At 36.3% G+C, this 16,688-nt stretch overlaps 2 protein-coding genes and 1 long non-coding RNA gene across 3 annotated transcripts; all 3 read right to left on the bottom strand.

Moving 5' to 3' along the window:
- Positions 1–882: 882 nt before the first annotated feature.
- LOC119793021 (RNA polymerase II degradation factor 1-like) lies at positions 883–3,077 on the bottom strand. Its single transcript, XM_038299949.1, has 2 exons — positions 2,956–3,077; positions 883–2,402 (listed from the first exon to the last, which is right to left on the bottom strand). Exon 2 carries the CDS (start codon positions 2,393–2,395, stop codon positions 1,541–1,543), a length of 855 nt encoding a protein of 284 aa, XP_038155877.1. The 5' UTR covers positions 2,396–2,402; positions 2,956–3,077; the 3' UTR covers positions 883–1,540.
- A 1,745-nt stretch (positions 3,078–4,822) lies between these two features.
- On the bottom strand, positions 4,823–6,025 carry LOC119793029. The gene is made up of 2 exons (XR_005282056.1): positions 5,760–6,025; positions 4,823–5,591 (listed from the first exon to the last, which is right to left on the bottom strand). It is a non-coding gene; the product is annotated as an uncharacterized LOC119793029 (long non-coding RNA).
- Positions 6,026–9,248: 3,223 nt separating this feature from the next.
- Positions 9,249–12,568, bottom strand: LOC119793025 (cell cycle regulator of non-homologous end joining-like). Its single transcript, XM_038299954.1, has 3 exons — positions 12,339–12,568; positions 12,139–12,241; positions 9,249–9,954 (listed from the first exon to the last, which is right to left on the bottom strand). The coding sequence occupies exons 1-3, from the start codon at positions 12,443–12,445 to the stop codon at positions 9,604–9,606; spliced, it is 561 nt and encodes a 186-aa protein (XP_038155882.1). The 5' UTR covers positions 12,446–12,568; the 3' UTR covers positions 9,249–9,603.
- Between the last annotated feature and the right edge of the window lie 4,120 nt (positions 12,569–16,688).

Here is a 16,688-nt window from a genome sequence, read left to right on the forward strand (position 1 = left end):
GTTTCTCTCATTTCTGTCCCTTCCAAATCCTCTTTGCTAGATCCCTCACACATGGTCTTATGGAGTTCTGTTTCCTTTATGTCCGTGCTTTGACCATGGCAGTCCGTTGAGAGACAGGAAATCAACAATGGGAGAGGGGACCAGAGTGCAGCACTTTTGTTTATTGAGCCGAAAGCCTCTGGTATGACAGGAATCACAAATGGTACAAATCGTGCTGCTTATCTATTTTCTGTGTGCATCAAGAAGCAGCTCTGTCTGCGAACTGTATCCTTTACTAAAGCCGAGCTGGACTCAGATCATTGTCTAAAGTATGCCTTTCCCACTCCACAGGGACTCATCAGTTATCAAATCGTGGGATTTACCCATTTTGGTTGGCAGAGTCGGCCTTTTATTTTGACTTTAATGTTCTTGTTTGTCATATTTATATGGCTTTTGTGAATTGAGACCCTCTCACTTTGCATCAGTGCAAAACTGGGACATTTTTGCAGTTGAAAAAAACAGGCTAATAATTCTCCCCCCATTAATTTTCAGCTTTAGGTTGCCTTTCAAATAGTTGTTCCCTGAATGCTTGTACAAGATGCTGGGATAGCAGTGAGAGCAGGAGGAGAGGAGTGGGAAAGACATCTGAGGAGCAGATTTCTCATGCACTGATTTGCAGTAAGATTGAAGACTTTTGACCCAGGCCCCCTGAAACCCTCCTTCCTCTGGAAAGAATGTGGCCTGGGCTCTCCCCCCATCTCCTCTCATTTTCTCTCCCCGGAGGCTCTGAAAAAGCCTTGGTTCACTTTATGACCCAAAAAAAATGGAAACTATAATTTGATAAACATGTCTGAGCTGTTACATGCATGTGTTACATGCATCATAAAAAGAAGCCAAGAAAAGTGTAATTAACCTATTTATTTGCTCAAAAATCAGTTAATGTTTAATAAACAACAAGAGCATAGACATATAAGTTTCTTTATTTTCACAAGCAAGCCACTATCGAGTAAAACTGACAATCATTAAATTCAGCGTAATATTTGGCAGTTTAAACACTTGTTTTGATGCACATGGAGTTAGCACTTCGGTCGCGGTTTGTTGTGCAGTCTTTTTACTCTTTGGTTTCAGAAAGAAAACATCCTTGGTTAGTTTATGATGTGCAGATTAAAGGACACACCTTTATTTTTCTCTCTTCACCTTTTGTAAGCAGCGGTTCTAAATAAGCTGTTGGAAGGTTGTTCTTACTAATCCCTTCAAGTGTAGGAGAAAATATTTAGTTAGAGAGTTTGCATAGAGGAATATCTCTGTTGTCTGACGCTGTTTACTTTCGTACTTTTATTCTGTGCTATTTGAACCTATTTATGCTCCAAAGCCAAATCAACTGGCCGCTTCAATTCATTCCAACCTGATGCATGGCTCTTTTAAAAGTATTATTAGTATTTTCAATTATAGCAAATAGCATTTGGAGTAACAAAGAAAATGCCTTTTTTTTCTTAGCGACCCGTTGAGAAGGTTAACAGAATATCCTCTTTTGTTGTTTCAGGGATCGTTTTTGATGGATTCACTTAAACTCCATGGATGTGCTCATGTCTGTGATGGGAGTGTCATCAAGGATCTTGTCTTCTATTGGAACGATGTCACTGAGAAGATCATTTTCTTTCAGCTCTGAGGCTTTTAGGAGTTCGCTAATATTTTCCATGTTGACATCACTCTCATGCGTCTTCAGGCACTCTTCGGCCTCCACCCCTGTAAATTTCTCCAGAAAGTCTGAAGTAAATTTTGCTGGCTCTGCTGTGGAACTTTCCTCACTTGCTGAACATTTTGATGACTCATCTGGATCGAGCAGGATGGTGGCTTGGGAGGAAATCACATCAGGGACACCATAGTCAATCAGTGGGGGTGCAGAAAGAACCGGATCGGTGAGGGGTTCTTGGTCTTTGCTTTGCACAGCCGCCTCAGCTGCTGTTGGCACTGGCTGAGGGATGGACTCAGTGTCTGCTTCTGACTGCAGAACAGATTCTGAAACATCAACTGGGTTTAAGGCAACTTGTGCTTCAGCTTCGTTTGTAGCTTCAGGGTTGGGCTTTGCAGATATTTCTGGTTTTGGAGGACTGGCGTCTGAAACCAGAGGTTTAGGCTCCTTAGGAGCTTTAGTTTCCAGTGTCAGCAGTTCTGACTCTGCATCTTCTCTTGGGGCCAAAGCAGAAGGACTTTCCTCTCCTTTCACCTCCGATGCACATTCCTCTTTTGTTGGTTCTTCTATTAGAACATCAAGACTCTCAGCCTTTGCATCCTCCTGTTTTATCCCAGAGTCTAAAGCTGGTTTTGAATGTTCCACTGCAGGTTTCTGTTCACTGGCTGCAGATGCAGCACTGCTGACAGCGGCATCTCGCCTTCTGCTGAACTTGTTTCCCATGCTGAATCTACAATTGATCAAAAGCAGTTAAATTATTTTAAAAATTCACACTCTATCAATAGAAGCTTTCAGAACAGCAGATTCAAACTTAGATTGTCAGTTGGTGATTAACTAAAGACTTAAATAAGTCAGGATTTATTTTTTATTTAATGCTATGGTACAGAGAGCATTAACTTGGTTCATTTTTTTTTATAATGCATGGATGAAAACAAATAGTTAACTTTTAGGTCTAAAATATTACCTCAGATCATCTGCAGTAATTTCATACCTCCTTTATGAAAGAAAAAACAGCACAGGACCTAAACTCCTTTTCATTCCCAATATATTTTGTTTTCGTTTTAAATATTAACTCAAAACACAGATTAGTTTAAAATCTAAAATTAGAAAATATTTGTCGAATACAGCAGAACACAAAAAGGATTTTTTTTATATACACGACCCCGCCTCTGGTTTTTGTTGGAAACAAAAAACAAACAAAATAAAGTAATGGTGGTTAAAAAAAAAGCACGCTTTCAAGTTGTTGATAAAAAGTCATAAAAGATGAAGATTTCTCCACTAACCTTTAACAAGCTCCTTGAGGTTGCAGTTGAAGCTGATCAAAGTGCAGATGATCTCTCAGCAGAAGTCCGTGAGCCAAAGTGTCTCGCTGAAGCGCGCGCGCGCACCAGCGAGGCAGAGCCCGAGCCGCGCGCGCGGCCTCGACAAAAGTGCACGCGCAAAGCCCAGCTCTTCGAGCGACAGACAGACTTCGGCGTGAGCCCTCATCAAGTGAAAGTAGGTAAACAACAGAACCTGGTTAAAAAAAAAAACTTAGATCAAAAGAGGGTTTATTTTATTTTGTTTTTTTTTTTTCCAAAAATAAACCTGTCTTGATAGTCCGTGAAAAAAACAAAAAAACTTTTAAACATCTATAATACGTTAAAATCTATAATCGGTCCCCATTTCCCGGGAAAGTCCCCGTTTTGGATCACCTGTCCCCGGCTAAAGCTGTCAATTTGTGATAAGTAAAGTTGACGGCCGTTTAATGAATAAGGGGGAAATTGTTGCTTGTAAACTGTTATTACGGTAGAAAGAGCGCGTGAGGATGTTGCGCGCAGAAACCTGTGTTACGGTAATAATAAAATGATGAGGTTATACAAGAGTAACCCCAGTAACTGGCGTGATTAACCAGCCAGAAACACCTGGATTAAAAAGCTTGACCATTAATGAAAGACATGAAACAAAGGAGCAGCTGAAGTTCAGGAAGCAGTGGAGCTGTGGACAGTGAGATAAATGAATCTGCTTCTCTGAGATGTGCACAGGACCCTGATGGGGTCAGATGCAGTTTACCTGCAGAAGAAAAGAAAAGCCTGGTTATTTGGCAGGTAGCTGTGAACAGAATTTTTTTGCACTTTTGTTGAAGAGGTGGGGGGACTTGTCTCCCCAGACATCCACAGGGACGGGCTAAATGTTGGATAAAGGTTTTGCTTTTTCCTTTCTTTTCTTTTCCTCGTGTCACTCTCCCTCTTAGGGAGGCTGAGCTCCAGGGCCGTGCAGAGACCACTAAAGGGGCAGGTGCTCAAAAAAAAAAAAAAAAAAGGGCACATCTTATCGCATTTTAGGACAGAATATTAACAAAGTCACATAGCTTTCAGAGTTTAATGAACAATGATAAATTACAAAATTGTGAGACATACAATCAAAGCTAAGGGAAACACAAGAACAACAGCCTAATGTCTGTATGATAAAAATACTGAATCGATAGATAAGAACAGCTGTTCCTCATCTGGCTCTCTCCTCCCGCTCAGTAGTTCTTCAGAGAAAGGCGCGCCGCGTCCTATACTTTCCTCCGTTTAAACCGCTACTCTTTACTAAAGTAGAGAAATTATACAACGTTCAAAGTTTTCCGTTGTCTGACAAGTAGCAAGCCTACTCCAGTATTTTCACCAAAAATTATGTTTTTTAATTCACAAAAAAACTGTTCTGTAATCATTACAGAACAGTTTTTTGTGAATTAAAAAACATAATTTTCAATGTAAAAGACTAAAAGCACAGAGTAAACAGTGTTTTAGATCAAACAATACTGCATCATCCATGGGGCTCATTTGGTTTCACTTACATCTCTATTCAGGTTGACATTGGAGAGGCGGTGCAGACTGACGACATAGCCATCCATCCGATCATGGTTGATCATGCTTAGGGCCAAATGAGCAGCGGCCACAGTGTAATGTGGAATGTTCGCTACCTTTAGCTCCGCAGTTAGCCGCCTTATCTGACTGTGCGAGAGGCAAGTGCGTCGTCACCGGCAAAAGGTCAAAGGTAACAATGTGACCGGAGGGCTTATTGTATTGTTTTTGTAGCACTGGTATCACACCACTAACTGCGCCACTGGACCAGTTCTAGGCTCTAAGGAGTGGGGAGCAAAATAATAGCACCAGAGACCGCTGCTTAAGTGAAAATGGCCGGCAATTTAATGAATGCAAAACACACATAAAATACAATACATGAAACCAAAAATACTCTGCAGATTCTTAATAATGAGGTAAGTATAAATGGGGAGGAAAAGGGAGAAGGAAAAAAAAGAATATATCACTCTTTCTTTTTGCTCTTTAGTTCACCTAGGATATTTTAATTAGACTAATTTGGATTAATTAGACCAGTATCTTTTTCATAGGTTGCACCTATTTTAAGATTTAAATTTTTCCTGAGTTAACTCTTTTCCTTTCTTTTACAGGTTGCAAAATACCTTCAACACAGTTAAATCAAGTGGACCACAATTACTCAAATCACATTCAGAAATTAAACATATGAAAATCAAAGTATGGCACTTTAAATTCAAGTTCAAGTCCAAATGTAAATATAGGCACTCAGTTCGACGAAAAGAATCAGTTTGATTCAGTCCAAAAAAAAATAATAATTCAATCAGTCTCCAGTACTTTTTTAGTTCAGTTCAAACTAGTTTCTGATATCCCTACCGCTCTGGCAGGGGATTACCACACGCGGGAAAGTCCCTCCCTCAATGGACAAGATGAATTGAAGTTCTAGGTCTGGCTCGCCATCTTGAATCCCGTCTGTGAATGTGCACGCCGCACATGGCAGTGAGAGGGGGTGTGCGGGAGTTGCGGTCTCCGTCGGCTCGGTAACCGCACCGGAGCCAGTGTGAGCAAGGGGTAATCCTCGCTCCGACCAAACTTCCAATCCAAACAAAAAACCTGACCTGTGTAACAGGCCAAAAACACAATAAAACTCTTTTTAAATACTCAAATTATGCAAATAAATTCTTCTTCATAAACTTCATATATTAACTGAATAACAGTTAATAACTCTCCACCAACAGAAAAATTACAACACAATGAAAATACAGAAAAATAAACACAAAACTCACCAAAACCGATATGGCTTAGTTCTCATAAAATCCTCGTCAGTTCCCGACCAGGTAAATTATGTTTTGTTTACTAAAATATTAACTTTTTTCTGTTAATTAATCACCGCTCTTTTTTTTCTCCGATTCCTCCTCTGCTCTCTCCTTCGGGTCTGCGTACTGCAGCGTCACCCAGACACTGCACCTGTAACGCTGGTTTCTTAAAGGGACAGCGACGTTATTTTCTGTCTACAGACTTTTAACCAACTACTTATCCCTATTTATGTTAGATCCCTATTTATGTTAGATTTTAACATGGGTTACATTTTTCTTGCCAAAAAAAAGATAATAATAATAATTTCAGTACATGTGTCAAATAAAAAAAATTAAGATAAAAAAAAAAAAAAAAAAAAAAAAAAAAAAAAAGGACCAAAAGGGCACATTGGGATCATGGAGCAAAAGGGGCAGGTGCTCAAGCCCCCTTAGCCCCCCCCCTCTGCACGTGCCTGCTGAGCTCTATAGGCCCCACAAAACTGGAAATCCTTGGTAACCACCCAGGACCCCCCGACCCAGAGACACAGTTTAGCTTTCTGTTAATAACAATATAAATTAATTCATTTTATTAATCTTAGGAAATACTAACAGTCAAGAGGCACATATATGTAAAAACAAATTAAACTATTACTTTCCCGGTTTGCTAAGTTTAATTTTGATGAGATGTATTTCTTTTTATCAATGAGCTGAAAATGTCCCAAAGTTTTATTTCAGAAATTACCTTAATCTATAATAAATATATACATTTAGTTTAAGCCTAAATCTAATGTGTAAATGAATGTCTCTTTAAATTGAATCAACAAATAACATGTTGAATCTTATCAAGTTATTCAGTAAACATTTGATCAGCTGATCTACCTTTGACGTGTCATAATAAAAGTTTCACTTTCATGTTCTCATATTTGCTTTCATGTTTGAGAAACAACCTTTTGGTCTTTATATGGTGCAGAAATGAAACTTTATAGGGATTTATTAGACTGTATAATATAATAATATATTATATTATACCTATATTGTATGCTAGAGTGGAGGATTTTCTATATATATATATATATATATATATATATATATATATATATATATATATATATATATATATATATATATATATATATATATATATATATATATATATATATATATATATATATATATATAAGAAAATCCTCCACTCTACCTTTAAAGTATGGAGGAAGTGCTTTTTAACTTATTTGCAGTTTCAGCCACAAACTTGTCATTGCACACTTGTACAGTATAGTGTCAATTTAGTAAGATTTTCCCAAATAAAAAAAGGAAGAACTGAAAAGTGCGTGCTGTTTCTTAGAACATATTTTGCTCAAATTTCCTCTCCAAGTCCTTCTTGGTATATTTCCTCAACCTCTGTGCTATAAAAAATGTTTTCATGTTATTCCTCAAAAAAGAGCTCCAGTCCAATCAGATGGGTTCAAATAGTTTCCTTAGCAATCCAGACCTTTGTGTCCCTGCATCGTGATACAGTTACCTACATTTTGTGGGAGTTGGTTTGTTTGTTGTTATGTATATTTCTTGGATTAAATCCTTAAGTCAACCTGCTGCTTTTCTGGGAGATTTTCTTCTTGTTTTCATATTTGTGCCTCTGTGTTCGCATATCTTATACTGAACAATTAAATATGACTATGTTTACAGTTGAAGGGGTATTAAATCTTACAATGTTGCCATAATATCGGTAAGAAAATCTCACTATTTTTTATAATTATTTGTTTACATATCCTGTGCTCCTTAAACAATTATTTTATAATTATATTTTTTATTTGATTCACCATTCAGTGTGGGTTAATTTCAGATTACCCAGTTAAGTATTTTATGAGCTGCAGTGGTGCCTTATTATTGTCTGTGGTTTTTATCTCTATTTATCTTAAATGTGTAGATCCAGAGTGCAGAGCTCTTCCCCATGGCCGCTCCCTCAAGCAGGAGACTACGGTTATACTGGTCTGGGATCTGTGTGCTGCTGCTCCTCATCCTCCTTCAAATCCTGCTGCTGCATTTCGCTGGCGTTTTCATCAACTCCAAAGAAGTTCGCTTTGGTCCTGCATTTTTTTGTCTGTACACTCAAGATGATGAACCACTGTGTGATCAACAGGAAAGGGATTTCTACCCACATTCTTTTGGTGGGAGGACCATCATCTATGCCATGATGCCCCTGTGTTTTTATGTTCCGATTGCACTGGTTGCATTTGCACTGCTGAGCTTGCTCTTCTCTGCTTATGGTAAAGACAGAGGGACACTCTGGTGCAGCCTTGCCCTCCAGGCTGCTTCCTGCCTCCTCATTCTGGGAGGCATCATTGTGTTTTTGATAAGGTTTCGCTCCTACGTGAGTTTGGAAAACATGACAGTGTGGTTTTATTTGTGTCTGGGTGTGGAAGCAATGCTAATTCTAACAACTGTGCTTACATGGATTTTGGGAAGAAAGCTGACATCTGACTGGAAATAAGTAACTTCAGACTGCATCATCCTTCAAATTCTTTTTTATTTGTCCATTGATGTAAGTGATGAAATCCCTTTGAGTTTTTGCATTTACTGTTGTATCGATTAAATTTACATGTGGACATAATATCTTTTTTAAAAGATGATAAGATGAAGATATGAGTTGAAAAAGCAACATTTGCATGAAGGTTGTGCAGAAAAATATGAATGTGACTTTGTTTATGAAAAAAGAAGAATCTGTAGCTCCACTGTCATTAAGCTGCAGCCAGACATTTTTAGGTTGCTGCAATTTATGATGGTAGATGTAAGACTTCTTACAGCTAGTGCCACTAAGGTAAATGCCTACTTTTCAAGGTTTTTTCAGTTTGCTGTATGAGGTTATAATAGAAAGAAAAAAAATCATATGCTCCATTGTGTGATAAGTAAACAGATGTAGCTTAATGGGTTTCACTTTGACCGTTTTTTACCATCCACAAATTATCACTGCTTAGCATATGCTAGTGAAGATTCTCAGTCATCCAGGTCATAGTCATTCCAAAAAAAGTAAAAAAAAAAAACAAACCACTGGACTTTGTTTTCAAGTTTGAAGACGTTTCGCTTCCCATCCAGGAAGCTTTTTTCAATTCAAAATGTCAGAATTAGCTTTGAATTCGAGGCTTTATAGCGTGGACAAAGACAAAGCCTTGTTTTGGCTTAGAAACGACTGACCATTCCCAAGGGACGGACCTGTTAGTCCGGTTCTATTTGCATGCTTTCTACGCCAGAATTAAAAAAGCTTCCTGAATGGGATATAGGAAAGCAGTTTTGGAAGTAACTTTTATATTATCATCACTTTAATACAACTTATATCAGTTTCCTACTTCTGTAACTCAACATGAGTTTTATTTTGTGATGTTTATATTTGCAAACAATTTCTTAATACCAATAAAAGCAAAAAAACACCTTATATTACTCCTTTCATGTACAGTAGTTTATGAGCTGTGGACTTACAATACTGCAATGAGTTCAGCATTTTCTAAAACAAACTAGGTCACTCAGTGGGATATTAAAGTAAACGATTCATTTAAAACCCATGAGGACTTGGTTTTCCTTTAGTTCCACACAATGAGGCCACAGGTGCAGAAGCAAAACCGTTCTCACTAAATGTTTTCTTTAAGGCCGACTCGTGAAAGTAAACCTCCCCCACCTCACACCTGTTTCACAGAATTGAACCATTTAGTGTTTCATGTCAGGGTATTTTGATTTCCACTGATGATCAAGTTTATGGTTGTTTTTTAACAGTCCAGACTATATTGTGAAATCTCTTAAAATGGTTGTAAAAATCCCTACAAACTCTGTAAATCATTTTCAGTCAGGTGAAAAATATTTCTCGCACAAGCCGGAAGGCATCGTCCTCCTCTTCAGCCGGCTTTTGCTGCTCACTTTCATTCTCAGCTGGTACACTGTCCTTCATGGGTTCACAGCCACCCTGGGTGGATCCTGATCTCTCTTCTCCAGGCTCAGGATGCTGTGAATTCCTGGTGTAGGGAACAGTTTCAACCTCTGTAATATCCAAGTCTGTTTCTGAAACATATGTCGTCTCCAGGTCCTCGCAGCAGTCTGAGGATTCTTCCCCTAAAGGCAGCATCACTAGCTCTGATGTCATCCCTGCGGTTCCCGAGTGTCCTTCCTTAGCAGAGGGGCTCTTTGCTTTTCTTCCAGCCTGTGTTAAGAGGGAGGGGAGTGCATTAGAGTTCACAATAAGATCATGAAATCGAGAAAGTTTTCTAAGATATATTTATTATGATATAGAAAGTATGTATTATACAACACATCTTTAGAGTGCACCCAGGGTGGTCCATGCTAAAGTGATATCCACAATATTGGCTGTGTTTAAAGTTTCCTAAAGCATCACACTGCCCCAGCAGACCTGACTGGAAATGTATTGATAAATGATGCTGGCATAGAGACCATCATCAACATTCATCACACCAGAGTACTTTCTATGGAGGACCAACTCTGCCATATTTAAAAATAAATATAGAAATAAATAAATGCTCAATAAATAAAGAAGCATACCATTAATTGCTCCCAAAATATAATAAACAAATAAATGTAGGTAAAAATTAAATTATACAGCAAGACATAAATGTATGAATCTCTTTTAATTAGCTTCTTTATTTATTCATCTTTGTAATAATTACCTTTTTATTTATTGTCCTTTATAATCTTTAAACTTTATTTATTTATTATTTATTTTTTAAAGTATTTGTTTATGTGCATGATATAATATTTTTGTCTGTATTATTCTTCCTTTGTAATTTTTTACCCTATATATTTCTTCAACGCTATTTATTTCTGCCTGTGGTTTTTACATTTCTGTCTAAATTTCTGCTTCATAATGCAAATGAGGAGGTTGTGTGTCTTAGAGGGTCAACTTCTGCCCCATTGGTTGGTTGGTATTTTACTGTATTGGTCGAATCTACAGGAGGAGAGGAGAGTGTGAAGTCGAGTCTGAAGTCAGTGGCTGTTTTTCAATTCATAAGAACGCGAGTATGGACAGTCTGGACTCGGGGAGAACGGGAGCAGGCAGCATAAATCTGGGTCAATTGGCACAGAAGCATATTCGTGACATCACCAAATGCTCGGCACGTCTGGAGCTGCTTTTCTCCTCCTGTTATTAATAGTCTCTATTTAAGAATAAATTCTGCCTTTTTTTCGTTTAGTGGGGGAATAATATTTAACACAGTCAGATAAAGACAAATCAAATGAACATTTTGCCAAATAAAACAGAAAAATCGCTATCATAGCCAGCGGTCCTTCACACACGGCTATGCCAAGAGAGGGCTGCTTCAGACGGGCAATGATTAGCCCTGGCTGCCGTCACCCTCAGAGCTCCGCTGGTTGCCCCGGTCCTCTCAACTTCGGAACATTTAAAAAAAAATTATGCATATAGTGACGCTTAAAAGAATAATGTTCTCGCCTCAAATGATCTTAAAATGTACTTTTATTTAACAACAGCAACAGAAAAGAGAACTTTTAAGTTAATACTCTGAGCTCTATTAGTTAAGAAGATGGGCTGCCAACCAATGGGCAGAAGTTGAGCCTCTTGGACACACCCCTCCTTATTTGCATAATGAGGCAGAAATAAATAACATTGAAGAAATAGAGAGGGTAAAAACATTCAAAGGAAGAAAACAGACAAAAATATTATAACATGCACATATATAAATCCTTAAAAAAATAAGTAATAGATAAATAAATTTGAAGATTATAAAGGACAATAAATAAGGTAATTATACCAAAAATGAATAAATAAAGACGCTAATTTAAAGAGATATATACATTTATGTCTCACTGTATAATTTTTTATTTCTATCTACATTTATTTGTTTATTATGTTTTTGGGGGCAATTAATGTATGCTTATTTTTTTATTGAGCATTTTTTTTTGTTTCTGTATTTATTTTTAAATATGGCAGAGTTGGTCCTCCATAACTTCCTGGCTTCAAGTCTTCATAACAACCCATGACCCTGTTACTGGATCATCAATTTTCCTTACTTGGTCTGCCTTTGACAGATAGATACTTTACCTGATCAATGCATATTGAAACATACAAGCTATATGCATGTGAAAGGTGTTGCATTTTCATAGCTTAACTAAACCAAGTACTGAAAATGAATAAAATGAAGAAGTCACAAGGACACTAAGAAAATTAGATTTGGTATATTGTTTAAATTTAGTAAATTATGAATTTTGTTTCTGTATTTCCCCTTTTAACATGTGCAAATCTATTTCACTTTATTGTTAGAAGTAAACAATATTGCCCCCCTTTTGTGTGCCACGCCACCCCTGTTTAAAAATAGTTTTAAAATAGGAGGAAATAAAACGTGCAGAACTGAGACACCTGCTGGTGAAGCGGGGTCGTTGCATCCTCACTGGAACCCTCGGTGAGAAATGAAACTGCAGCTTCAACAAGCTCCGCCTCGTTCATACAGTAAAAAACAGCTCTGAGGAAAAACCCGTGGCTTTCTGTTAGTCGGACATTCTTCCATAAAACACACTTGACTTATAAAACTGAAGTTTAATAGTGTTCTTTTACGCTACCTTGCAGCTTTTCTTGTTCTCTGACTCTTCATCGGCGCATTTTCTTTCACTTTTTTAGCCTCCTTCTTAGTCATCCACGAAGGGAGTTCCCGCTGCTTCTCCGCCATGTTGGACACTTTAATAAGAAATATTTCAGTTAAGATTTAGGGTAAAGATTTGTCTGACCTCCATTGTAGCAAAGAATGGAAAAACGTGTTCCGTTGTTAAATAATGTGACGAAGCCAGGTTCTCTATAGCGCCACTTGCTGGCCGATTTAATGAATTGCAATTAGTTATGTTATGACCGCCCGTTGATTATTAGAGAATAACTCAGTGCAGTGCCAAATTTAGATTGCCCCTTATTCTTTTAATTTCTCTTAAATAAATTTACATATTAAAGTCATCTCCAAAGTGTTACAATATTATAAAAAGGTTTCAGTTTAAAAATTATTATGTATGAAAGATCTTAAATATGACCACTTCAGTGCCAGCCTAGTAACTAGATTTAGTGCTGTCTGAATTTTTTAAATATGTATTTATTTCTGTATTTATTTTTATTTTTGATTGAATGAAATCAAAATGGATCAACTTAGGAAAAGATGGGAACAAGAAATAAATTTAGTAGGTCTAAATAATCTGGGGAGAGAGGTGATGGTTGTCATAATTTTTACTATCACTTGATTTTCTCTAAAACTACACATTTTAAAGACTTTATTTCATTTTCAAAACAAAGCTTAAAATCTCAGCTAATAAAAGTTGCTGTCCTGTATCTCCTTTAGTTTAAAAGTTATTGATTACCAATCACAAACTGTCCGTTAGTGACGATCAACTCCAATGCAAGGGTGGTTGTCCCCATGTTAATAGGAGGGAGAAGAAATCAGTTCAATTTTAGAATTTAGTAAATGTTAGTTCATGTTTAATTAACACACCTCATGAATCAAAGAACCTTATATTATGAGAAAAAAATACAATAACCAGAATTCAAAGCAAATCTTGAGGTTTATTACAAGTTATAGAAAATAAAAAGTGCATTGCACCGTGCACCTAAAATGTATGATTCAGCACCAAAAAAATAACTATATTATTGTGGTGGGGAAAAAAATATTTATTTCCTTTTGCATATATTAATTTATGGGTGCTGATTTTAAATTGACTTACTTATAAAGCAATCATTCAGGCCTCAGATCTGCAAGGTGTCTAAGGGAGAGGAGTTGTTTATGCTATTAGGGAATGTTTTGAATAGAAATAATCCTCCTCCATACAAGCTAGACTTTTTCTAAGGGTTTTTTCCACAAAATGTTACTGTTTATTCCAACTCTCTGTAATTGCTTTGGTTAACTGTGTTCTGACAACATTAACAGCCTTTCCAAAGGGGTTTAAGTTTAAGTTTTATTGAAAGGATCCCCATTAGCTACAGCTATGCTGCAGCTATTCTTCCTGGGGTCCTGAAAAAATATATACATTAAAAACAAAACTAAGAATACAACCAATATTTGAAAGAAAAAGAAAATACACAAACACATATAAAAATACATATACAATATATACACATATTAACGTACATATGTACCCTCGTGCGGGTGTGATATATGACAAATATAAAACACATTCTACACTTACACCTGTAAACATACATACACATACATATTCACACACATATAAATATAAACATTCAGTTATATTATTTTGATAAATGCTGTTTTACATATAATTTGAATTTATTGACATTATTAGCAAGCAGGATATGTTTTGGCAGATTATTCCATTCTTTCATACCTCTGAACACAACAGTATTTTTCATGGCATTAGTTCTTACTATGGGTAAAGTGAAATTACCTTTAGTTGCATGTCTAGTACTGTACTGATGATTTACTACACTGAAAGAAAGATGCTTGAACAAAACAGAAGGAAATTTGGAATTAGAAATATTTCTTATGAAAATTAACAATGAATACAACAATCTATCTTTGACCAACAACCAATTAAGATCTTTGTGCATTAATGTTATATTTCTCCTGTAGCTGCATCTGAGTGCTACACGAGCAGCTCTATTCTGTATAAGTTGTAATTTATTTATATATTCTCCAGTGGCATTTGACCAAACTGCTGGGCAATAGTCGAGGTATGTCAATATTAGTGCTTTCATTGCATAATTCCTAATGTTTGAAGTTAAGAAATTTGCATGTCTTCTCATAATGGATATACCTCTTCCCATTTTTGCAATAATATTACTAATATGTTTTTTCCATGATAACCTAGAGTCAACTATTACACCCAGCAGTCTGGTCTCATGCACCTGTTCAATAACTGCGTTGTTAATCTTAATATTAATTACAGGATTCTGTTTAATATTGTAATTTGAACCTAAAATCATGCAATTAGTTTTTACAGTATTTAATGCCAGTTTATTTGATTTGACCCAATCTACTACATATTGTAATTCTGTATTTAAAACAGTTTCTAATTCAATTTGTGTACTTGCTGATGTATATATAGTTGAATCGTCAGCGTACATGACAATATTAGCCTTATGTAAAATATATGGTAAATCATTAGTAAAAATATTAAATAATAGTGGACCCAGACAGCTACCTTGGGGTACTCCACATGTAATTTTTCTGATACCTGAGAAACTGCCATTGAAAAACACTGTCTGTGTTCTATTTGACAAGTAACTGTACATCCATGTGATTGCAGATTGCTCAAACCCGTAACAGGATAATTTTGTTAATAGCAGGTTATGATCTATGATGTCGAAAGCGGCAGAAAAATCTAAAAATACAACACCTGTAATTTTTTTTTTTTCAGTCTCTCTAAGCCAATCATCAGACATGTGAGTCAGTGCAGTGGCAGTGGAGTGACTTTTTCTGTATGCATGCTGAAAATCTGTTAATAAATCATTTGTATAAAAATAGTTATTAATTTGATCGTGTACTATAGACTCCAGTATTTTAGATAATACAGGTAATATACTTATCGGGCGACTGTTGGAACCGGAGAAAGGCATTTTTTTATCTTCGGGCAGAGGAACAATTTTAGCCTGCTTCCATGCCTGTGGGCAGGTACAGCAGCTAAAACTAAGGTTAATAATATGGGTTAGAGCAGGGGCAATAAAGTCAGCAGCTAGTTTCAGAAGCCTGCCGTCAAGACCATCTACACCTGGTGGTTTGTTTTTGCAGGTTTTTAAAAGATTCTTTACTTGATCTATATTTACACTTTGTAGTTTAAACCTTAAGTTTTTATTTTTCATCAATTCATTTCTTATTAATAGATAAGATATATCATTACTTAGATTAGGCATATTTTCTCTTAGTTTATCTGATTTTTTAATAAAATAATAATTGAGATGGTTTACAATATCTGTTGGCTTAGTTATGAGTTAATCCCCTGTTTCCAAAAAAGATGGATTTATTTTGTTTTTCTTACCAGTCAATTGATTTAAAACATTCCATAACTTCCTATTATCTTTACCTATGTTTTTAACGTGATTATCAAAATACATTTTCTTCTTCTTATTATTAAGTTTAGTAACAGAATTTCTCATTTTACGATATAGATCCCAATCACTTTTATTTCCTGTCATAACTGCAGTTCTTTTCATTTGACATCTTATTTTCATAGAGTTTTTCAGTTCTTCATCCAACCAAGGTGTGACGTTGTTTCTGACCGTAAACTTCTTCAAAGGTGCATGTTTATCAATCAATGGCAAGAATAGCTTGTTAAATTTAAATAGAGCAGTTTCTGGATTGCTAGCAGCCAACACATCAGACCAGCATAAAGCTTGAACATCTTCAATAAACTTGTCATTTTTAAACAACTTATAGGATCTTTTAAATAAGACTGTAGTTCCTGAGCCACTCAGTTTAGTTGTTAATGCAGAAATGATCAAATTATGATCACTGCTACCAGTGGGAATAGACAGTACCTTTTTACATAGTTCAGGACGGTTTGTGAAAATATGATCTATACAGGTAGATGTACTAGTCCCATCGTTCTTGAAACATATTCTTGTGGGTTTGTTTATCAGTTGAGTAAGTCCACATGCATTTGCAGTAGTTAACAGTTTTCTTTTCAAGTGGCAATCTTTAGCAAACCAGTCAATGTTCAAGTCACCCATGAAATATATGTCCTGACTTACATTAGTATTTATATCCAACATTTTACACATGGTGTCAAGATATTCACAATTAGCACTTGGCGGCCGGTAATAGCAACCCAGAAGAATCGACTTTCGATGAGGTAGATGCATTTGCAACCATAATATTTCGATGTTAAAACTCATTAAATCAGTTCTTATTTTTACTGGTAAGTGATTCTGAATATAAAAAGCAACTCCCCCACGAAAACCATTTCTGTCATTTCTGTATATGT

Source organism: Cyprinodon tularosa, unplaced genomic scaffold, assembly GCF_016077235.1.
Source record: "Cyprinodon tularosa strain WSP-4 unplaced genomic scaffold, ASM1607723v1 ctg44, whole genome shotgun sequence".
NCBI lineage: Eukaryota > Metazoa > Chordata > Actinopteri > Cyprinodontiformes > Cyprinodontidae > Cyprinodon > Cyprinodon tularosa.

Coding starts and splice junctions, on each gene's coding strand:
- LOC119793025 (XM_038299954.1), bottom strand. CDS start 12,445: ATGGCGGAGAAGCAGCGGGAACTCCCTTCGTGGATGACTAAGAAGGAG. Junction 12,242..12,338: donor AGAACAAGAAAAGCTGCAAG/GTAGCGTAAAAG, acceptor GTTTTTCCTCAG/AGCTGTTTTTTACTGTATGA. Junction 9,955..12,138: donor CGACCCCGCTTCACCAGCAG/GTGTCTCAGTTC, acceptor CTCTTAACACAG/GCTGGAAGAAAAGCAAAGAG.
- LOC119793021 (XM_038299949.1), bottom strand. CDS start 2,395: ATGGGAAACAAGTTCAGCAGAAGGCGAGATGCCGCTGTCAGCAGTGCT.